A 23,833-nucleotide genomic window follows, 5' to 3' on the forward strand; every position below is an offset into this window, starting at 1 on the left:
AATGCATGAAAACATACACAACTGTTCAACACGTTTGGGGTCGGGGAGTTTGAAAAAAATGTTTTTCTGAAGGAAGATTTGTACATGATATTTTAAACGTTGCAACAGGTGTTAAAATTAGCATCACTGAGAGGATCCTGTTTGGTCAATTGTTTCACATCGACTCACATTAATTGATCAATCCAAAGTCATTATCATTATGAGTCCATTAAACTGAGGTGTTTAGTTAAGACATCCATAACACACACACTCACACACTCACAGCCGCCCACCATCTGCTCTCTGATTTTAATAAAAGGATCTGAGATCTGACTAATGTCTGTCTGTAGACATCTGATCTCAGAGGAGCCATTAGTTAAGAGAGATGCATCAAGCTGACAAAGACCACTTTATACGGAGCGCTGCTGATTTGCTGAAGAATTATCAGATATGGTTTATTAAGCATTATCTTGACACGTAGCTTCCTATTAAATGTGATAAAGACAAAATGTGGGTAGTGGCTTTATTTATTACTGTAAACTTCATTGAACATATATGAACAATATTTTCACAAGTTTGGGTTCAGTAAGATTTTTAAAAATGTTTTTGAATGTCATCTCTAATGCTAACCAAAGCTGCATTTATTGAATCAATAATACAATAAAAACAGTAGGCTACTATCGTGAAATATTATTCAAATTTTACTCTATTTAAATATATCTTAAAATGTAATCTTTATTTATTGCAGGTTAAACATTACAGACATTCGCTTAAAATAACAAACTATCCTTAAAATTTCATTTATTTATGTATTTATATCTTAACGTTTTTTTTTTAAACAACTGTATGATGTTAAAAAGAGGGCAAACTCACAGACTCAACATTCAAAACAGTGATTTATTTTGAATTTTCAACATAATTCATTTACAGATCATATACATTAGATTATATGCCTTTAAGAAGTTAACATTTGACTGTATTTGCTATTTAAAACTGAATTTATTTAATTATTCTGATGAATATGTACCCTGTATTCAAGAGTTGTTAAAAATCAATAAATAATATCTCTTTGCAGTGCGCATGGCATAATTGAAAACATGCTGCTTTATTATTAAACCTGATCTGATTCTCAATCCCTATTTGATTCATGTGCTGAGAGAGCTTCAGGTTAGTTTACTTCACTCACACAACATGAGATGCTTGTTAACAACAGCTGACGTGATGCTAAACAAGACATGCCTGTCTGTGAACTCTGGCTGTGGATATTGCTGGACGAATTGTGCCATTGTAAGGACTAACAAACACACATCATTTCATAACCAAATAGAAATGCTAATAATAGAAAACTTTGGAAGGAAAGAAGGAGTGTACATCTACAGTATCAAATAAAATGACATAAAGAGTGTGATAATACAGTTAGTTCACTATTGATGTATGTATGTATCTGCTTGCATTTACTGCATCTGCTCGTTATTCCTAGTTTTATGAGCATTTCTGATGCATTTTATCCCTAGATAAGTTTGAACAATATTAAATTCAAAGACAAATGGGTAACAATTTCTATGAAGCCTTTAAATATTGCAACGTTTCCTTAAAATTTATTCATAATGCCTTGTAATACAATTTACTGTCAATTGTGTGTTCTTGTAAATAAGTGTTCCACAATAATAAATTAAAGGTTTATTGATAGTTATGTATTTAGAGAATATACTGCAATCCAATCATATATATATATATATATATATATATATATATATATATATATATATATATATATATATATATATATATATATATATATATTAAATACAAATGAATACAACCAATAGTTCAATATTTAAAAAAATTACAATAATCATAATCTCTAAAATATGTGTTTTCTCTTTTTATTTTCTTATGGGGCAATTTGTCTCAATAAATGTAGGCTATAGCTTAGAATAGGAATTGCATACATTTATTAATATATTCATCCCAAACATTTTGTAGTTTGTAACCTTTTTATTTTGCCATTTCATAAATTGGATTGTAGCTCAATTTTTTTATTTCTTTTTTTTTTTTTTTTTTTACTGTTTACATTTGTACTAGTAAAACGCCAGTGGGCTTTTTAATGGCATGGTTAACTTTTGACATCCTTTCTGCATCTTCTTCCTATGCAAAAATGGTGGAAACGTGAAATCGACTTAATAGAAAGTGTTACCGATATCGGTTCGCCTCTATATTACTGTGTGTTTATAGTTCGAGGCCTCTAGTCTGTTTATGTAGCGCGTGTGTCGCTCGTGATTGAGCGCGAGCTCTCCTCAGATGTGATGCGGTCCCAGGCGCAGGACGGAGAAAGCTCTGCGGTGTTTGCGCAGCAGCTGTCGGATCTTCTCGTCGTCCGTGTCGGGGTCCAGCGGTTTGTTGTACTCCTCGTCCTCCACCTCGTTTTCCGAGCCGTCTCCTCCGCTCTCCCCGCGCGAGGCCTGTGTGGAGCTGGGCTCGGTCGCGCTCTTCTTCCGCCACTTTGTGCGCCGGTTCTGGAACCACACCTGAGAGGAAACACAAACACGCACGTGCTGTGAACACTCATTACAGATCATCAAAATAAACACATTCATTCTTATCATAAAGTGTTTGAATGTCAGGTATGTAGACATAACCTGCTTGTGTTTAGCTTTCTAACTACTTTAGCAAAGTTAGGATGCTTCAATTAGTAAGTTAACCTTGTATGTTTTATATTGAATAGTGCTCAAATGCATTAGTATGTTATCTTACTTTAACTTGTGACTCGGTCATGCCGAGTGAGTATGCCAGTCTGGCTCTCTCTGGTCCTGCCAGGTACTTGGTCTGCTCGAAGGTTTTCTCCAGAGCGAAGATCTGGTGTCCACTGAACGTGGGTCTGGTGTGCTTCTTCTTCCCCACAGTCTCAGTGTGATGCCCGCCGTCTACAGAGAACACACACACACCTGGGCATCACAGATACACCTGCATCTGCTGACACTTTCATCTCAGCTTCTGTGCTTTATTTATAACTCTGTGAGAAGTGACTCCAAGAACCAGTTTTTACAGTAGATGAAGCATAAACTGGTCAAATGGAAACATAATTAAATATTATAATGTATATTGACATTTACATTTTATGTTGGAAACAGTTTGTTTAAAATGTGTCAGCTGAAACTAGATGAAAAAGAAGAATCACATGAAACTTTCTTATCATGAAAGAAACACCAGGAATTATATTGAATAATTTAAAGTTTTATTTTTCATAGTTATCAAATTTGTATGAAAAATGTTAAATTTTAGCATATTTATTATATTGTATACATATAATTATTTTAATATATTTAAAGATTATTTTAATATCATTTTTTTTTTGCATTTAAAGCTTAAAATAATTAACTGTTCAAAAAGATTAATTGAATGATTAAACTCTTCTTTTCAAATGAATTTAAACCACAAACAGCCAATTTTATATAATAATATCACACTGATTTATTAATTTTAATATATATATATTTTTTTTACATTTTTGCTGAATGTAACAAATAACTAACTCTTTGGATTTTGTTATTATTAAATTATCACATTATATATTTTATTTACTGATAAACAGTAAACTTTCATTTAACTTTTCATCATATACAGTCAATTTTATGTGCACTAATAATATCACACTGACTGTACTGATATTCTGATTTAAATACAATCTTAATTGGAAAACGTAATGTTTTTTCTTCTGTTTGCTATTCTTACTGATAAAAGATAAATGTACTAAATTAGTATAGTGAAAGTCAATGTGTTGGTGATGCTCCAAATCAAATGCACTTATTTCTCAGACTTACTGTTGGGACACTGCTGTCGGGCTCCTCTCCACTCGTACCCTCCGTCCACCCAGCAGCTGCTGCCTTTACCCTTCAGACCCGAACATTCGACTCCAGGTTTAGAGAAACTGTTCAGTCCCGATGGGGCGTAATCCCGGTTATAATACACCCCTGGACTGGGCACGGCTGTCCCGAAGCCACTCATGGAGGGGTACCCAGACAGCAGCGCAGGGGTTCCCGGGCCGCCCACCATGGACCGACTCAGGATGTCGCTGATGCCATGCGGCGTGCCGGCCTGGAGCTGAGAGCTGATGTGGGCCGGGCTGAGCTTGTAGAAGGAGTTGGGAATGGAGTACTGGCACACCGGGGCCTTGATGTCTGAGGGGAACTGGTTCAAGCTGTTGTTGAAGAGGAAGGACCCTGAAATATTGGACTCCATGGACACCAGTCTGCACTTCTTCTGCTTCAAAAGACGATGATGATGGTGATTCAAGACCAAAGTCCTGACATCAAGTACTCCGAAGGGTCTAGTCCGAGTTCACCCTAACCTGATAACTTTCTGTTTGATAATCTGGAGTATTTCCACATCACCCCCGAGATGTCTCAAAGATCAGGTAAGAGTCTGTGTTTTTATTTCCTCTTCTCGACTCTTTAACTAGTCCATAATGGATCTCCAAAACTCTCACTTTCACAGACAAATGTCCCACCACTGGCTCTCTGGTTGCAGGTCATAAATAAGATGTACCTTAGACCGCTGTGGCACTTTCTTCATAATGATGGACAGAATTAGAATGGCCTGCCTTGATTGGTTGAGCGCTCAATGTGCCCGTCTCTTCATTGGTCTGTTCGCAGCAGGACAGCGTTTGATTGGCTGTCAACAGATTAATAGTTTTTTAAAAAGTCTGGGTAATAAGTTGCTTTTTAATGGGGCGTCTGCCGTGGCTGTGCAGGGGCAGCTAGTAAGCTCAACACAAGGAAATGGGATTTTTGTCATCTTGTATGGTCAATGGGAATGGATTTACAATGTCTTTTCCTACATTATGATTGTAGCATTTTGGAAGATCAGCTTTGCCCTTTATTAAAACCAGAAGAACAAGTGCAAGATCTCCCTCTTTCTTGCCTAATTCCTCAAAATTGTCAGCAAATAGCCAACAAAAGTCTGGGAAAACATCTAAGGTTTAATCTAATTTCATTAGAGGTGGCTGTTTGCCAATTTATTATCTGTGCACTTAAAAGAAACAAGTGCACAAAGATAATGTAATGATTAGAATAGTAGGATGCAATATGTCACGAAGGATCGACAGAAATGAAAAGTTATTGTGTCTGACCTTAGACATTGCCCTTGAGTCTCTGGTCTTAGATTGTTTGATATTCTGTCCAGCACATGAAGGGTTTTACAATTACAGGTTGTTCAGTGCTATCGATTATGTCTAGGTTCATGCATAATTTTATTTTATTTTTTTTAAAACAAGCATTCGCCAGTGCTGTTGGGCAGATTTTTTTCTATGAGGAATGAAAAATATTAATGCATTAGAATATGTTTTCCTTAATAATAATAATAATAATAATAATCACAAAGACATGACTTGAAGGTGTTATTGAAATGTATGACCTTTACTTTGAAATGAAAAGTAGGTTTAAATGGTAAAATAAAAATATAGCCAAAAAAGAGATTTTTGTTATGCTTAGTAAAAATAACTAATATATATATATATATATATATATATATATATATATATATATATATATATATATATTTAAACATATTTGATGGTTGCTGTGATGCATTAATTATTAATAACAATATAACAACATTTACATGTTCATTGTTCTCTGATGTTGGTCAGGTGACATGAAAAACAGTCACATGCAGGAAAACAATTCAAATCTGCAATATGTTTTAGTAAGTGTTTTGTTTTAATTGTATTTAGTTTTTTTATTTTAATATTACATTTTTAAGATTTGATTCATTATTAGCTTTTCATCAGCTCACGAACCCCTTGCAGTTACCTCACAAACCCAAGTTGGGGAAACCCTGCTATAATGCATTGAAATGACCTCTGGAAACCTCTTCTATCAACCTCTTAGGTTTCATAAAGGAAACCACCAGCGTTAAATTACAAAATTCCCTAATTGTGTTTTATTGTTTGGCCTGTTTTAACCTGATTCCCTCTGTAGAGGGCGATAGATGATAGTCTTGATGTCAGAGATCAACAATCTCCTTATTACAAACCTATTCACATTCCCATATTCAGTGCAAGACACGAGGACCTAGCATGAGTAATGCAAGTGTGTAATTAAATAAACCACTACAGTTGTAAAGTAATGTGTCCTAACACCAGTAGGCTAATATGTGCTTTTATTTCATGTCTTGCTGTTCTGTTTCATCACTGGCAGATGCCATATGCAAAGATGAATCTAAAATCGGGTCGTCAATGCTTAATAAACAACTGCCAGTCTGTCATCAGCAGACAAATCAAGCTGCTAAACTTGTCTAAACTTGAATTTGTCTTTGTGTTAAGACACATTCATAGAAAGAGATGTACTCGAATCAAATGAAACCAGTCTCTCTGTTCACTTTTAGGCTTTATATCATAATAATATGTAGTTTTACATAAACTCAGGAGAAAGGGACATATAGTTAAAACAGTTACATTGTTGTTAACAGGTGACAGTATCTCTCATTTCTTCTGATCAGTGTGCTTCTTCAACTAAGCACTATCTATTCATCTGGGCTTTCTGTGGGGGATTTATAGTTTTGGAAAGTACTGGATTTTTACACACACACACACACACACACACACACACTGACAAGTGTTTGTAGAAAGCTGTTGCAACTTCTGTCAAATGAATGACAGGGTTAAAGTTCCAGCAGAGCCTGGATTTGCACAGATTGTGTGTGAACATGTCCATTATTCTGCAGAAAGGAATGAAATGAGTGTTGAAAGTAGATGATAACTCTACACTTTTTGATATCCTTTGGTGGACATGTAGAAAGCACGGCAAGAATTCCACTTGTGTGTAAATCTGTTAAACACTGCAATTAGTGTCTGTGTAAGCTGACACTTGGTGACTGCATACTGCACAAAACCGTATGCAATGATAAAGCTTTCGGCAAAAATGGCATTATGCACACACGGCATTTATTTCAGCTAGTGGTGCCTGATTATTTGACATTTTTAATGCAGTTTTGTGTAAATGTGTCTTAATGATTGACCGAATGCGTGCAAAAAACAAATATTTTGAAAAGTATTTATATCAAAAAAATATCACAAACAATTGTGACTTTATAATGTGACATCCTGTTCATCCTTCAAGCTAGAAATTGAGGTTCAGAAGCTCAATGCATTGTGGGTTAGTGTACTACAGTCTGCTCAGGTTGTATATTTTGAGTATTCCATGTATATTGAATTTTAAAATCCAAAAATAAAATAGGTACTGAGCTATCCACAGCTTTTGTGCTCATCTTAAGTCCACAGCAATTATTTATATAGTAAAAATATAGTTAGCTATATTTGATTTGGTTTGTTGACAGCAGGTAGATCTCCTCCCTCATGCCAGGCATGTTTTATCTTTGTTGATCAGTTTCCGCGTGTTTCATCAGCCTTGTTGATCCATTGCATTGTTTCGCAGGAGAAAGAAGCGATTATGTGATAACAATGAAAACATTCTACAGAACCTATGCTACAGAACATGAATTAGTTTCTTATTCAGTTCAGATTTCTTTTCTTTTTTTTTATTTTAATTTTTTTTTTATATATATATATATATATTTTTTTTTTACAGATTTTATTATTGTGTCAAGTTCTTGTGATTTATGCATATTATTGTCTAAAAGGTTATAAAACTAAACAGATGTTGAAAGAAAACAAGTCAAATTCTTTTGAGATGTCATCATACTTTTGCTTTCGTTATGACAGTATTCTTGCCACATACATTACACATACTGTTCAGAAAACAAAACAGGGATGGGCGCTGCATGGATCTCAGGAGGTTTTTAAATGACGACCTGCTATTTCTAGGTTTGTTATGATTTCAGAGAAAAGTAGTTGTTGCTTGAAACCCTGAAACATCAAAAGAATAATACAATGTTTGAGATCTTTGTTTTCTTAAAAACCAGTCATGGCACTATTCAGCACATGCCTTGTTCTCATCAGTAATCCAAAGTTTTTCTTTCTTTAAGCTATCAATTGTAGCTTTATTTAGAAATTGTTTTGATCTGAAAAACAAAAATGATCTTACTGGTTAATCAAAAGCTGACTGTCTTTGTTATTCTCAAGCATACATTGTATCTTGAAGCATTACAGCAAATAGCAAAAAATGGTCAGTAAAATACATTTACAAGAATTTAACCCCTTTACACTTTTGTTGTTCATTATTTGAAACTGTGTCCCAAACAATATTACACAAATAATATACCACTGATATAACCAACATCATGTTGTTTTAATAACGCATGCCATTAAAAAAGCTTTTAGAGCTGTAAGAAGTGCATTTAATAATAAATGACTAGGTTATAGTGTTGTATTATAGCCATAAATTGAATCATCAACTAGAAACAAGGTGCTTTCCAGTCAGAAGCAGATATGCATGTTTTCTCTAAAGATTTTGAAATTATGCAAATATGCATGTCTGTATCACACAGATGAACTAGAGATTAATCTGAGTTCTTTAAAGTCAGTCCATGTCTTCTGCATTCCATTCCAGCTTTTTCTTGAACTTTAAAATAGCATATTTACAAGTGTAAAGGGAACGTTTCTGTTTATTTATTTATTTATCCATCCTATATTTTTCAAGGAAGGTCCCATTGAGATTATAAACAATATTATGATGGCCATAACAAAATTTCACAAAAACACACAGACACAAAACAGATTATAAACAGCCAATACAAAACAACAATCATTAATCCACAGATTTATTAAAACAATCACACGAGTCAGTTACATTTCTAAAAAAAAAAATATGGAAAGAAGGAATTATTTCCAAGGGAGTGATGGCTTGAACTTTGAAGATCTGGTGGTATAATTTCCCACGAGTATAAAAGACTAGTAATGTAATTTTAATTTTAAACAGTCATACATTTTGCTTTGTTTTGCATTTAATCCAATTTCAGTATTCAAAAAATAAACGGAAGAAAAAGTAAAAAAAAAAAATGTTTTTAAGATTTATGTTTGAGATTTTAAATATACAAATAATATTTAACATTTGGATTTAAATTGAAGATTTAAACAATAATTAAATCTAAATTGAACTAGTTAAATGTGATGTGATGATCTCAACACGTTTTTAGGAGATTCTCATGCTCCATCTAATTTCGCACAGGCACATTTCTTAGAAAAAGAAACTTAAAGACACAGCATTTGGGAAACAATTATTGTAATGCAATTAGTTGTATGGAAAATCCAGAAACATCAGTCAGCCTGTAATTTCCCTCACTCTGCTCCACCTGCATGCAAGCTCATCCCCTTTTTCTTTCTCTGAACCTCACGAGTGCAACTAGTCAAACAGGCTTTTGTGCTCTGCGGCACTCTACTTGGATCTTAAAAGCCAGAGTCACAAATCAGTCTCAGCTGTGTTTACCATCTTGAACATCAGAACCAAACCAACTTTTGCTGGATTTCATGAAGCAAACCAACAATGAGTGAGTATAATCGGTCATACTAACATAAAGGTGCCTCATATAATGTAGGTTCATTGGTTTGTCAGACTCACTGTAATATTAATTTGTATCATTTCAGAGCACGATCGCTTGTGTGGCAGTCGATGTCTTGGTCCGATGACTTTCAATAAGGACCTGACAGGCCGAAATGTGACCCTCAGCCAAGGAGGACAACTCGCGTCCAGAGACACCTCGTCCTTTCTGAACGGTTTGGTGTTTCTCAGCCGCACTGTTAAAGTGGAAGAAAAGCTGTGTGTGCATATTGAGGACTGCACCTCGCAGTGGGATGGAGCTCTTCGTGTGGGTTTCACCAACATCTGCCCGCAAAGAAACAATTTACCAGCTACTTCAATACCAGACCTCAGGGACGCACAGGGATACTGTGTTGTGCCAGTACCTGAGGACTTGTCTAGGTGCGGTGTACAGATTCAGTTTTGGATAAACTATGCAGGCATGGTTATTGTGCAAGAGATAGGTGGGGAGAAATATTACCTCAAAGCAAAAGGACTTAACCTGAATAATCCGCTTTGGGTTTTCATTGATCTGTACGGGAGCACAAGCGCCGTCCGCCTTCTGAGTAAGTGTGAGAAAATAACTCATTTTAGTTGTCTGAACTGCTACTTGAATATGTTAAAATGCATAGAATCTTTTGTAAAACTGTTGAATGTGCTGTAGGATCAAGGAGGGGCAGTCGAACCTCATGCCCAGTTTGTCCTGAAGACAGTACGTCTGGCATCAACTGGCCAGCAAGAGCGGTCGAGCGACAAACATCAGAGGAAGAGCATAGTAATAACCAAAAAGCAGGTGAGAATGGTTTCTTAAGACACTAACTTCAAAAAAGAATCATCTATTAAACAACTTTCAACTCTGTAGTTTTAGTATCTAGTGGAGTGTTATCATTGACCTTGGTTCCATTATCCTTAGAATCCAGAAAGGTCCAGAAAACATCATCTTACTGGAAACCGAGTCTCTTTCTTGTACAATATGCCAATCAGACGACCATCCCAAGCTCCAGAGAAAGTTCAGAACTCACAAGAGCTGGTTTAGGTACATTATCAGGCTCCTTTCAGCCTAAAATACATCACCAGCAATGACAGTTCTCTATAGTATAATCAACACCAATTTGAACGTTTTTCTGTGTTTGCTTTTTTAGGCATATCTGTTCAGGAGTCAAGAGGGGTAGATCTAAACTGGACTTGGCGAGAGCTGAATCTCTTCATTTGCTCCAGATATCCTTTGGTCGACCTGGATGCGATTGGTTTCCATTTTGCAAAGACTGATAAACGTGGACGACTTTGCAGATTACATTCAGACACTCTCAAGAAACTAAAAAAGGAGCTGGCTGACAACATACTTTATATAGTTCCTCAGACAGACATTATTCTAAATGAGGTAAAGTAGGAAATTCTCATTTAATTATTAACAAATAATGAATAAACTAAGGTGAATTTTTAAGCATGACTGTTCTTTGAAGGCACTTTTTTTTTGCACCTGAACCTGCTAGTTGACAATTACTTGACAAGACCAAACAATTAAACTGCGCTATTAATTGTTCACAGATGACCACCAACACAAGATCATCAGTCATGTATGCAAACGCTTTCTCACCATCACGTTCTCCTCCACCTGTTCCTGCACAACAGAGGCACCGTCTGACTTCAACCAGCAGTTTTCTGTCAGATTCAAGCCGAAACTCTTCAATGGTAATGCTATTTATTATGATGTGCTTTCATATTATTTTACACAGAAATACACACAAGTTTTACATACACCTTAAACTGGTGTACAGCATTGACATTTAGATTGGTAAGAAAGCATAAGGCATTATTTATGTCTTGTCTAGTTAGTGTTCCTGTAGCTCAAGTGGTAGAGCATTGCGGTAACAAACGCAAGGTTACGAGTTTGAATCCCAGGGAACACATGTTAGGAAAATCGTTAGACTGAGTGTCATGTAAGTTGCTTTGGATAAAAGCGTCTGCTAAATGCATATATTTAATTTAGTTTATCTCTTCAACAGGAGGACATGGACTTTATCTCTTTGCTCAGAGAGTTTCAGCACATGCATCTCAGTGCCAGTGAGAATGTGTCAGTTTTGGTTTCTCGTAACAAGGTGCTGCAGAGTGCTAAAGATTCTGTTTCCAACTCTAATTTCCCTTGGACCAAAACCCCTCTCGTGACGTTTAATGGCGAGGGAGCTCTTGACTGTGGAGGTCCACGGAGAGAGTTTTTCAGGTATTCCTCATACAAAGACAAATACATATTCTTCTTTTCTGACATATGAAACATGCTCTGTATGTCACAGTTTGACATCTGTTGTTTCTCCTGTACCCCTGCCTCAGAATCCTGATGATGGAGGTGCAGAGCTCGCTGGGCATCTTTGAGGGGCAGCCTGGACACCTGTTCTTCACCTATGATCAGATGGCGCTGGAGGAACACAAGTATGAGTTGGCGGGGAAGCTGATTGCGTGGTCTGTGGCTCATGGCGGGCCAGGACTCAAATCTCTTGACCCCTGCCTGTACCAGCTGATGTGCACCCAGGAATGTCAACTGGTAGACTTTGACTGGCACCTAATACCAGATGCTGACATTCAGGACAAACTGCAAAAGGTTTCCATCCATTTCTTCATTAATCTATTCATCTCCACCGTTCTTTAACTGCAAGACCTCTAATCATTTTATCTTTCTTTCTTTAGATTACATCATGCAAAACAACGGCAGATCTCCAGAGGCTGCAGACAGAGCTGGGCGACTGGATCTGTGATTGTGGTTTCCTTGGAATATACAGACATGGAATTTCCATCCGAGATGTTCCGAAGATTTACTCCTTTGCAGTTCGACACTACATATATCTAAGGTATATATAACATAATTTTTTCTTATTTTCTAGATGAAATGATAAAAATAACTATGTTTTTGTCAAAGTAACACTCATTTGACAGTTAGTTCTTGTCCTCTAGACGATCTGATTGTTTGAGCTAATAGGCCTATTTAGTAATGTGTTGTGTTATTTAAATTCAAGAATGGGCATTTAACAACATGTGTTATTTTTACAGAACATCAAATATGATTCATCAGTTCACACAGGGACTGAATGCTTATGGACAGTTCTGGGATATGGTGAGAACTCATTGGGTTGAGTTTCTACCCATCTTTACCAACATGCATGAGCCCCTTTCCAAAATCACGTTCAGAGACTTATTCCAAATCCACTGGAGTAAATCAGGGACCAAGAACAGGGAGGCTGAGGAAGAGACTATACACTACTGGGAACTGGTGCTTCAGATGATTGAAGGTGAGGTAACTAGTGAATGAACTGTGAAATTAATTGTAAATATTTGTCCATAAGTGTGCTTGCAATTGACAATTCATTTGGACTTAAGCTTATCATTTTCCCTCAACAGATAAAAAACCAAAAGCTCCGGAAAATGACTTGCATTTTGAGGAAATTTTGGCTTTCATAACCGGAGCAGATGAAGTCCCACCACTTGGGTTCTCCCATAAGCCCAGCATTCACTTCTACCAGCCAGAGCAGCGTGGATGCCGTCTACCATATGCCAACACGTGCATGATGGGATTGTTCCTGCCCAGGGTAGTAAAAGATGAAGTGGAACTTTACAGGATGCTCCTGAGAGCAATCAGAGACTCCGCTGTTTTTGGGAGAACATAAACCTATATATAATTCTCCATTATAATGGGCATGGTCACATCCATAATATATAGTTACATATGTTTATAAGCTTTATTTAATAATTTATTCTAATATTTCATTACATAAGAAACACTTACTTTCAGTTATTTGTATATTCTGTATATTTTGACATAAAGATGCCAGATAAAATTTTTTATAGTTGAAAAAAAAAAAAACTCTTTTTTTATTATGGTTTTCATACAACTAAGTCATCTTGAATAAACTGTGAAATAAATAAACTGAGTGTTTCTCTGGTATGGGTGGGGAGGAGATTAAAGATAAAAGAACGATTCAACAAATCAACATTGATTTCATACAGTGTTAACATAATAATATAATAACCATAGGTCTATAAAACATTTCAAGCAGAAAAAAAAACAATGTTCCGTCAAACTGTAAGATATGTACGTGTACGTGAACACATCAACACGTGATTTACTGCATTTCGATCCTCATAAACTTTCGACGTTCCTGATAACTTTCAGTTCGCTGCATACTAGTCACGTTGCATTTTACGACTATTTGCAGATCGAAGAGAATAGGACCTGTCAATCTTTATTCTGTAAACCAGTTTTACCCAACAAACCTGTGCAGTAACACTGTCTATCGTTTTTTGAGCAGTGGTTTTGCTTTTTTTTCTTACCATGTCTAAAGAGGAGATGCTTCAGTAGCCGAATAAACTATTTTTGCGAGGAAACGGCTTATTGCTCGCTAATCCTCAATGTGTTTCCCATTAAAAATCTTCATTTTTGGAATTAACTACTTATGATATTTAAAACAGTGATTTGTTAGAGAAGTCGATGATGACTGTCAAGGCTGTAATGTGATTGGTTTACGTAGCACACGTGATTCATGTTGACGCTTATGTTTTCTGCGGCTACTGGGCATGCGCACATCAATATAGCTTATTTTTTGTAACACTGTACAACAATAATTATTATTTTTTGATCATTGTAAGAGGTAGGTTTAGGGTTTGGGTAGGTGTAGACGTTAATAAATCACAATCTAATAGGTAGAACATTAATTTCCTTGTTCGTCTCCGGTCGGAGCTGTATGCTATGGAGTGAGTTTTGGTTCTTTATTACATGCGAGAAAATAAAAGATCTGAGAGAAAAAAAAAGTTTGAGAGAAAAAGTTATCACACTGATAGCAAAAAAACATTTCATGAGAGAAAAAAGAATATTTGAGAGAAAAAGTTTTCATGCCAATAGCAAAAAATAATAATATTTGAGACTAAAAAAAGTTTTGAGATAAAGTATTTTGTCATAGAACATAAAAAAATATACATTTGAAATTTTTAAAATTATTTCTGAGAAAAAAAATCTCTCTCAAAATACTTTGAAAAAAACTCTCAAATATATATGTTTTGCTATCAGTGTGAAAATATTTTCTCTAAAAAAAAAAAGTGTTTCTCTCGAAACGCTTTTCTTTGCTCTTGATGCAATTTCTTGCTCTCGTGTCAGGATTTTGCTTTCACTGTGAGAATTGTGTCATGGGCGGGGCCACGTTCCTATTGGCCAGTCGGGTGAGCATCGTCTTGTCTTGGGAGTCGAACTGAATCATTACACCATTGTTCGGTTCACCTGCATAGATGCCGCCTCTGCCTTATGGATAGTTAAGTTGAGCAGTGAGCACGGACACTCCAATGTTTGGGTAAGATGATGACACACAGCTGGCTGAGCAAGTTCAGTATCACTGAAGATTAAACATTAAAAAATAGCACTCATATTCATGAATGAACGTGTATTATATTATTTGCTTGCTAATCGCTAGTAAAGCTAACCAGCCATCATGCTAGGTAAACTTGCAAACTCACCTGTTTTATACTATGTTTAAATCAAATGCCAAATTAATGTTTTGATTTAGATAGTTTCACGCCTTATTTAGTAAGTAGTGAGCTAGTTTCTACCTTTGCACTTGCTAGCCTCAAAGCACCTGAAGAGTAACTGCTTGTTCTTACAACCTCCCGCACAACTTTCAACTAACGCTAGTATGCATGGAAGGTGGCAACCCTACAACTAGCTAACGTTAGACAGTGATTGACATACCGTTTGAAAGATTTAAAAGAAAAAATAATTACCATGACAGTACAGGCACAAACATATTTGTGGGTTGCTAATGTAAGAGTTAGTCCTAGACCTGCAATTTACCTTGTCAGCTCTAGACCTCAGCTAGATGGTAAAAAATATTTAGAATAAGCCCCGTGTAGCTGAGTTTGCGAGCTATACATGCAGTGTAGCTAAACATGTGCAACAACCATACAAAGACTATTTTAAACAAAACTAGGTGGGACACTTTCAAACGGTATATCAATCACTGCTCACTACTCACTAAATAAGGCGTGAAACTATCTAAATCAAAACATTAATTTGGCATTTGATTTAAACATAGTATAAACCAGGTGAGTTTGCAAGTTTACCTAGCATGATGGCTGGTTAGCTTTACTAGCAATTAGCAAGCAAATAATATAATACACATTCATTCATGAATATGAGTGCTATTTTTAATGTTTAATCTTCAGTGATACTGAACTTGCTCAGCCAGCTGTGTGTCATCATCTTACCCAAACATTGGAGTGTCCGTGCTGAACTTAACTATCCATAAGGCAGAGGCGGCCTCTATGCAGGTGAACCGAACAATGGTGTAATGATTCAGTTCGACTCCCAAGACAAGACGATGCTCACCCGACTGGCCAATAGGAACGTGGCCCCGCCCATGACACAATTCTCACAGTGAAAGCAAAATCCTGACACGAGAGCAAGAAATTGCATCAAGAGCAAAGAAAAGCGTTTCGAGAGAAACACTTTTTTTTTTTTTGAGAAAATATTTTCACACTGATAGCAAAAAATATATATTTGAGAGGTTTTTTTCAAAGTATTTTGAGAGAGATTTTTTTCTCAGAAGTAATTTTTAAAATTTCAAATGTATATTTTTTTATGTTCTATGAGAAAATACTTTCTCTCAAAACTTTTTTTAGTCTCAAATATTATTATTTTTTGCTATTGGCATGAAAACTTTTTCTCTCAAATATTCTTTTTTCTCTCATGAAATGTTTTTTTGCTATCAGTGTGATAACTTTTTCTCTCAAACTTTTTTTTTTCTCTCAGATCTTTTATTTTCTCGCATGTAATAAAGACACATTTCTAACTCCATAGTATGCCTCCCAGCCTTAACAGTAACCCGCGGCGCTTTCTCTTAAAAGGCAGTCTATTCCATGAAGCTCATTCTGTAGGAAAATTACTGACTTGAGATCTAATGACTCACATAAATCCGTTTTCACTCTTTCAAGGGCTCACGAGATAAGTAAACAATTCATTTTGATAAAACATCACATGACTTCCCTGAAATGCCTGAAGAATTGCAATAAAAGAAAGACGAGCTTTTAGAAACTGATTTTATGTCAACCACAGCTCTAGACTAATTAAGAATAGAGGTAGTCTTATTAATATTTTGATATTTCAATAAGGCATATACTTATATGACAATTAGGCTAGGTTTTAAATTAAAACAACATCCTATCCAACTGCAGAATGCACACTCAAAATGCATGAAACTTTTCTCACATTCGCGAACTGAGCTTCTGTTAATAGCCAAGTAAATTTATTTACTCATGGAGCTTATCTTTGTAGATAAGCTTCACAGATAAATACAATCTGTATATTTTATGGACAACATCAATCAATTTTAATAGGTAGGCTAATTTTCACAACATCATTCACATCTTCTGAAGTGAAACTAACACATGATTGCATATAATGATAAAGAAACATTAGAAGGCATCCATTCTGTTGACTTGCACGGCACAGTAGTTTTACTGACAGACATGCCCTTGACCTGTAGCAACTTGATTGCAAAGCTCTAAAGCAGTTCTGTTCTCAATGAGCTAAATCAGAAATGCTTTGTGTGTGTGTGTGTGTGTTTGTTATATATATATATATATATATATATATATATATATATAAAATCCCCCAAAAGCCAAGTCTTGTGAGATGTTCACGATAAGCATTGGTTATCAAAACTGGTGAACCAGTACCAGGGAAATGGGTGCCCAAAGCAGGGAGTTAAGGCTAACCTGTCTACTCTGATCACACAGAAGATACTGTAGCTGTAGATAGCTGAAAAACAGGAATGGTTTGTGGAACATGACAAATAGTTCAAAGTATTGCCTTGGCCTCCAAATCCCTCAGATCTCAACCCGATTGAGCATCTATGGCAGGTGCTGGACCAAAACATCCAGTCCATGGATGTGTCACCTCTCAACTGGCAGGACCTGCTGCTAATGGTTTTGGTGCAAGGATGCAGTGCATCGACATATAAGAGCTGTTCTGGCAGCATGAGGGGGATGTACAACATATAACGCAGGTGGGTTTAATATTGTGGCTGATCCATGTATGTGCACTGAGCTTTTAATAAAAAATAATAATAATATTGCTGTCAATACAGAACTGATCTTCTCTTTGTTGCTATAGTTTTTACTGTCCAGTAAAGGCTGCAGAGATCTGATGCATATATTTAGACACAACAGTATATCAGTGAAGTCTGATATTGGCAGATGGAGTCTCTGCATCCCAAATGTGTTCAGTAGGAGTTCAGGTTTGGGTTTGGGCAAGCTCTTTCCTACCAACTTTGGTCCACCTAAATTGTTATGCACAATTCTACACTTGGTTTTGTGCACCTGATAGTAAAGGGTGTAAATGGAATGTTCATTAAGTATTTAATTTATGCGTGACAGTTTCAAGTTTCTGCCCGAGGAAACTGATTCCACATGACAAAAAAATTGCAATCATTTTTTTGTGAGGAGGAACTTAAATAAAAATTAATTTAAACAAAACAAGTAGAAAGGCAAAATCACTGTTAATTATACACTACTAAACAATCTTTCATTTTATGAGCCTTCTCAATACCATGTTTTATTTGACTAGTTTTTATGTATTACCTGATAAATTCTTGTATTTAACAAATACTTTCAGAACTAACTTACTGTGAATACATCATAATGCAGCATAAACTTTAATCCATGGTGGACAGGACAGGAAGTGATTTTTTTTCTTTTAGTCATGTTTTATATAAAAAATAAATATTTATATTTTTTGGGGATTGACTGCACAGATTTTGTATGTGCAATGCTTGTGTGCATTGCAATGTAAGCTTGAATAAAAAAATAATTTAGATATTTTAATAATTTCTAGATTTACCCTTTGAAATAATTACATAACAAATGGTTATAGTTGTCATAAAATGAGTGAATGACTGAATGAGCATATCATAAATGTACTTTATTAACTTTGACACAAACACTCAAACTGAAAGTGAAATAATAATACAGTGTGTAGACTGCTTATGCAAGCAGCTTTAAACCCAGCAATCATCAAAACACAAAGTGGCCTATCCTATTCCCTTTAGACACAGCAAATATGCTTACTTTTACAAAACAGCTCGATAACTCATTGAAATCGAAAAAGTGAAAGTTCACACAGAATTTAAACAAAAAGAGTTTTACTCATTGCTTGACAAATGTAATGTTAACTGAGTATTCTTGAATTTCAAGAATTGACAGAATTTCTGCAATGATAGTAAGGAAAGCACTACAGTTTCTTAAATTACAAAAATCAAAGATGGATTAAACAAACAAACAAACAAACAAACAAAATAAATAAATAAATAAAAAGAGGAAAAGTGAAAGCACTCAATGAAACACCCAACTGCTTTCTTTTGTTTTCCAGTTTGTATGGACAAAAACATATGGCAAAATTTTTTTATGACTAAGTAGAAAAGTCCAACAGCTGTCAATTGTCTTGCCGACGAACGGAGTCTTCCCCAAGGTAACTTCCTAGGCTCCGCCCCCAATCTTCCCCTCCTCTATCATCATCCTATCAGGAGAAATGTTCAGCATTAAACCACAACACCTGCTTATAAAAGCAATATTCCTCTTCCACTTAGATACAAAAAAAACAGAGCTACAGAAGAAGACATATTAAGAGCTGTCTAAGAAAACAAGATGACAGAGAAGAAGAAAGGTAAGATGATGAAAGTTGCAAATGGAAACTTAATATATCTTATAGAAAAAGGAGATGTCAATTTGAAAGAGGATTATATTGGTATTTGAACATTTTAACTAGCAAGTTAAAATGTATTTTATAAATATATATATATATATATATATATATATATATATATATATATATATATATATATATATATATAAACAATGTTAACAAACCAGAATTTAAAATAATGCATTCAATTTAATCTAATGCATTAATTTATATAGTGTAAATATCTAACTTTTATTTGCCGTGGAATTTTGGAGTGTATTTATTTAGGTAATATTTATTTTAGTTTAGTTTATTTTAAGTAAGTTTTGCGTTTATAATATTTCCGATTATACGTGTGATGTGATCTGAATGTGATGCAGAAGGTAACTTTCCGAATATAATGATTTAGACAGTAGGCGGCCTCTAGTGGCTATAAACATGAGTGAGTTGGCCAGCAGCAAGTTCCACGAATCGGTTCGTTCGTTCAAAGAATCAACTCAATATAATTAATATACCGTTATTGTATTAACAAGAGTATTTATTGACATTTTATGTGCCTTAGTTCAGGTCGATCCAGACATGATTCTTGTCAATAAGAACGTAAATATATTTAGCATTTACATCAAATAAACACTACAAAATGTGATTTTTAATCTTTTGGCTGAGTCTATTTAATGTGTGTAAAACTGTCACGTCGTAAATGTGTCAAATAAGTCTTAGACCGAATTTGTTGTAAATTCATTGAGGATTGACCATAGACTGTGGCATTGATGGATCTATTAGATTCTTGAGTCGTTTGAACCGCTTCAGCTCAAAAGAATGATTCGCGAATCAGACGCGCGGGAAAGTCCCGCGTTAACCACCGAAGTCCCAAAAGAGATGAATCAAAACAGAGAGCCACGCCGCTTTAATGAATCTCTAATTCCAGATTTCTATCTTTACTTTTCTTCCAGAGAAAGAAAGGTGCGTGTGTCACACGCGGAGGAGTCTGGATGCGATTTCTTTCCACTCAGACATAAGGGGTCGTCTGATAACGCTGAGTGACGGAGGCCGCCGGGTGACGAGGGACGTGACTTCATTCTGTCACGGACTGACGTTCAGCGCGCGGCCGGTGGAGAGAGCGGAGAAGGTGCGCCTGCGGGTCGAGCGCTCTGACGGAGTCTGGCACGGAGCACTGCGGGTGGGATTTGCTCATGTTCCCCCCGAGGACACACTTCTACCCCCTCTGGCCATCCCAGACCTGACCGACTCTCCTCTGTACGCGGCGGTGTTAGTTCCCGAGCACTTATGTCGCCCCGGCTCAGAGCTTCAGTTCTGGCTGAAGAAGAACGGCAGTCTGAGGATTCGATGTTCCAAGGGAAGAACACACACGGTACCGACAACCCTGAAGCCCGAGTGGCCCTTCTGGGCGATGATCGACGTGTACGGGCAGACCACGGCTGTCACGATGCTCGGTGAGGATTCAGATCTGTCCTGTTCTGAGGCGGTTAAAGGGATACTTCACCCAAAAATAAAAATTCGGTCAATATTTACCCAGCCTCAAGAGTTTCTTTCTTATGTTAAACTCAAAAGAAGATATTTTGAAGAATATCTGGGGAACCCAAACAGTTGACGGTAGCCATTGACTTCCAATGTATAAAAAAGAAAAGCAAAATAAACCCATACAGGTGTGAAACAACTTGTGAGCAAATAAATGACAGAAGTTTCTTTTTTGGATGAACTATCCCTTCAACACACACACACACACACACACACACACACACACACACACACACACACACACACACACACACACACACACACACACACACACACAGGCCTGGTTTTATTATCCTTGTGGGGTATATTCTATCTCCCCCAACACCTAAGTAGTACATAACAAATGGTTATAGTTGTCATAAAATTAGTGAATGACTGAATGAGCATATCATAAATGTATTAACCTTGACTCAAACACTCAAACTGAAAGTGAAATAATACAGTATGTTGACTGAAAAAAAAAACCCACTGGTATCTTAAATGCACATTGACATTGATCTAAAAATATTTTTTTTAATCATATTTTTCCTCTCAGTGATTTCATGGATACATTGTGGCCTCTAGTTTGAAAACCCCTGACCTAAACTACACCTAAGCCTCATCATAAATATAAGCTTGGTTGTTGTTTTTTTTAGTTGTCTTTGGCTAACAGTATGTGATCTGTGTATTTGTGTAATAGGATCCAAAAAGAAGCGCTGGATCTTCACCAGTAAGTCCTGTCCTGCTCACACACACATCAAACTCACTGAAAATAAAGAAACGCATGAAGGAGAGAGACATGTGAGCATGCTGGAACAGAGAAACCTGAGAAACCATCAGCTTGATAACACGGGTAAGAATCAGACCAGCACAAGGCAGCTATATTATGGTCTAACACACATACATGCAGCACCTAAACTCATCTCTTTCCCTGCTTTAGATCATGAAGCTTCAGACTGTGAGGAGTGTGTGGTGTGTTACAGTGATGTGGCAAACTGTCGTCTGAGCTGCGGTCATAAATGTGTCTGTACTCCGTGTGGGATGAGGGTTCACATGATGTTTGGGACCTGTCCTCTGTGCCGTCAGCCCTTGAGCAGTCCCATGAGTGTCCATCCCAGTTCAACTAACGGCCTTACTGTTTGTTGAATGTATATTGAATGTATTTTAATTTCATAAGTGCAGCTGAAATGTACAGATCTGTCACTGCACTGTGTAGATGTTGTATTTTTTTGTACACTCATTTAAGTCTCTTTCGATTAAATTCACAGAGCGATGATATATTTTTATTCAGAATCATATTGATTATCTATTTTGAAATGTATGTTTATACATATGCTGAGGTTTTCCAAATCTGTAATGTAAATAATATGCTGTATGTCATGTAAATGTGTATGTAAATGTTTTTAATTTTGTATTAAATACATTTTATGTGAACAGTTCCTTTGACTGATTTATTTTAGGTCTTGCGCTACTGCACTTTTGCACTTTTCCGCCAGGTGTCAGTATTGAAGAGGAAAACAAACTCGGCAGCAGCAAAACAACAACAACAACAAAAAAAACTTAAGAAACTATCATTGATAGTTTGTTTATTAAATGTTTCCCGATGGTCATGCTCGGTGTTCATCTTACTGCAGGGCTGCAGAGAAAGTCTCAATTTAAAAGTGTTTGTGTTTTTCCTCTACAATATAGTTTAAATAGGAGAAGAGGAATCACGGATTTGGGCTTGAGAAATGCAGTGTGTACTAATAAGTGAAAGTGCTACATTTGGTTTAGTTGATTTGCGTAGATGGCTGCCTGTTTGATATTAAAGTCTAGATGTTAATACCATAGTATACATAAGATTTCAGGGAATATTGAGAAATGCAGAAGAAAATAAATGCTTATTTTGATGCTAATTTCTGAAATGGTAATAATAATAAAACCAGTCAAAATAGTACCGGGGCTAGTTGTCACAAAGGGTTTTTGAGTTAGAAGTTAAAATTTCTATAGCCGTGGTTTGTATATTTATTTGAAACAACTAGTTCAGAATTCTCTTTAATTAGTGATATTTGTTAATTCTGTCCTCCAAATGTTTAACATTTTGTTGAGTTCAGATTGGAGCAGGTTAAATGATTAAATGCACAAAGTCTAATGCAGATCTTTGGTGTTTTTCTTCATTGTATCTGCAGTGGGCAACAAGTCCAATGAGTTGGCCATCAGCATTAAATCATACACTCCAGAAACTAAGTTATAAGGGTGGGAAAATAATAAAAACAGGGGGAGCAGAGAGGCAGAGTGAGTGGGACATGACCTTTGGTTGTTGATGACTGTTAAATATTTATTTTGGATAGCAGAACAGAGCCAGAGGAAGACAAAAAGAAGTGAGGGAGGGTTTACTTAGACACTGAGTCAAAGCAGAGTGCCTCAGGGAGAGGGACAGAGAATCACACACAGAGAGCTGAAGATTGCAGCTCAGTCTGATGAAGAAAACAAACATCCTGTTCAACAGCAGATGTGCAGCGCGGTAAGTGTCCTCGGGTCACTATTAAACACTGTCTGGGCTGTTCTGTATGTCTTACAGTAGTTTATAATGTACTCTACTATTCAAAAGTTTGGAATCAGTTTGTACAGGTGCTTCTCAATAAATTAGAATGTCGAGAAAAAGTTCATTTATTTCAGTAATTCATCTCAAATTCTGAAACACGTGTATTCAATAAATTCAATGCACACAGACTGAAGTAGTTTAAGTCTTTGGTTCTTTAATTGTGATGATTTTGGCTCACATTTAACAAAAACCCACCAATTCACGATCTCAACAAATTAAAATACTTCATAAAAAAAAAAAAAAATCATTTTTAGTGAACTGTTGGTCTTCTGGAAAGTATGTTCATTTACTGTACATGTACTCACTTGGTAGGGCCTCCTTTTTCTTTAATTACTTCCCCAGTCAGTGTGGCATGGAGGTGATCAGTTTGTGGCACTGCTGAGGTGGTCTGGAAGCTCAGGTTTCTTTGACAGTGGCCTTCAGCTCATCTACATTGTTTGGTCTCTTGTTTCTCATCTTCCTCTTGACAATAGTCCACAGATTCTCTCTGGGGTTCAGGTCTGGTGAGTTTGCTGGCCAGTCAAGCACACCAACACCATGGTCATTTAACCAACTTTTGGTGTTTTT

General features: G+C 36.2%; 4 protein-coding genes across 4 annotated transcripts in view; 3 read left to right on the top strand and 1 right to left on the bottom strand.

Annotated features, from left to right (window-relative positions):
• Nucleotides 1-2,088: 2,088 nt before the first annotated feature.
• On the bottom strand, nucleotides 2,089-4,227 carry LOC128018028 (homeobox protein Nkx-6.3-like). The gene is made up of 3 exons (XM_052603425.1): nucleotides 3,801-4,227; nucleotides 2,734-2,924; nucleotides 2,089-2,507 (listed from the first exon to the last, which is right to left on the bottom strand). Exons 1-3 carry the CDS (start codon nucleotides 4,216-4,218, stop codon nucleotides 2,277-2,279), a joined length of 840 nt encoding a protein of 279 aa, XP_052459385.1. The 5' UTR covers nucleotides 4,219-4,227; the 3' UTR covers nucleotides 2,089-2,276.
• A 4,828-nt stretch (nucleotides 4,228-9,055) lies between these two features.
• LOC128018029 (uncharacterized) lies at nucleotides 9,056-13,353 on the top strand. The gene is made up of 11 exons (XM_052603426.1): nucleotides 9,056-9,423; nucleotides 9,521-10,018; nucleotides 10,117-10,245; nucleotides 10,366-10,488; nucleotides 10,595-10,833; nucleotides 11,001-11,144; nucleotides 11,459-11,673; nucleotides 11,781-12,048; nucleotides 12,135-12,295; nucleotides 12,495-12,733; nucleotides 12,843-13,353. The coding sequence occupies exons 1-11, from the start codon at nucleotides 9,420-9,422 to the stop codon at nucleotides 13,106-13,108; spliced, it is 2,286 nt and encodes a 761-aa protein (XP_052459386.1). The 5' UTR covers nucleotides 9,056-9,419; the 3' UTR covers nucleotides 13,109-13,353.
• Nucleotides 13,354-19,023: 5,670 nt separating this feature from the next.
• LOC128018353 (E3 ubiquitin-protein ligase NEURL3) lies at nucleotides 19,024-22,116 on the top strand. The gene is made up of 4 exons (XM_052603821.1): nucleotides 19,024-19,146; nucleotides 20,118-20,618; nucleotides 21,383-21,535; nucleotides 21,623-22,116. Exons 1-4 carry the CDS (start codon nucleotides 19,128-19,130, stop codon nucleotides 21,826-21,828), a joined length of 879 nt encoding a protein of 292 aa, XP_052459781.1. The 5' UTR covers nucleotides 19,024-19,127; the 3' UTR covers nucleotides 21,829-22,116.
• Nucleotides 22,117-23,064: 948 nt separating this feature from the next.
• LOC128018354 (vinexin-like) overlaps nucleotides 23,065-23,833 on the top strand; it is a 38,140-nt gene continuing 37,371 nt past the window's right edge. Inside the window, exon 1 of the mRNA XM_052603824.1 lies at nucleotides 23,065-23,185. The gene's annotated coding sequence lies outside the window, so the exon portion shown is untranslated. The remainder of the gene's footprint in view (nucleotides 23,186-23,833) is intronic.

The sequence above is a fragment of the Carassius gibelio genome, chromosome A8, assembly GCF_023724105.1.
Source record: "Carassius gibelio isolate Cgi1373 ecotype wild population from Czech Republic chromosome A8, carGib1.2-hapl.c, whole genome shotgun sequence".
Taxonomy (NCBI): domain Eukaryota; kingdom Metazoa; phylum Chordata; class Actinopteri; order Cypriniformes; family Cyprinidae; genus Carassius; species Carassius gibelio.

Bases quoted from the DNA above. Each gene is read 5' to 3' on its own strand.
- LOC128018028 (XM_052603425.1), bottom strand. From the start codon at position 4,218: ATGGAGTCCAATATTTCAGGGTCCTTCCTCTTCAACAACAGCTTGAAC. The intron at 2,925-3,800 runs GTAAGTCTGAGA...TGTGATGCCCAG, and splicing joins CCGACAGCAGTGTCCCAACA to GTGTGTGTGTGTTCTCTGTA. The intron at 2,508-2,733 runs GTAAGATAACAT...GTTTCCTCTCAG, and splicing joins TGACCGAGTCACAAGTTAAA to GTGTGGTTCCAGAACCGGCG.
- LOC128018353 (XM_052603821.1), top strand. The intron at 20,619-21,382 runs GTGAGGATTCAG...TTTGTGTAATAG, and splicing joins CACGGCTGTCACGATGCTCG to GATCCAAAAAGAAGCGCTGG. The intron at 21,536-21,622 runs GTAAGAATCAGA...TCCCTGCTTTAG, and splicing joins CCATCAGCTTGATAACACGG to ATCATGAAGCTTCAGACTGT.
- LOC128018029 (XM_052603426.1), top strand. The intron at 10,019-10,116 runs GTAAGTGTGAGA...AATGTGCTGTAG, and splicing joins AAGCGCCGTCCGCCTTCTGA to GATCAAGGAGGGGCAGTCGA. The intron at 10,246-10,365 runs GTGAGAATGGTT...CATTATCCTTAG, and splicing joins TAGTAATAACCAAAAAGCAG to AATCCAGAAAGGTCCAGAAA.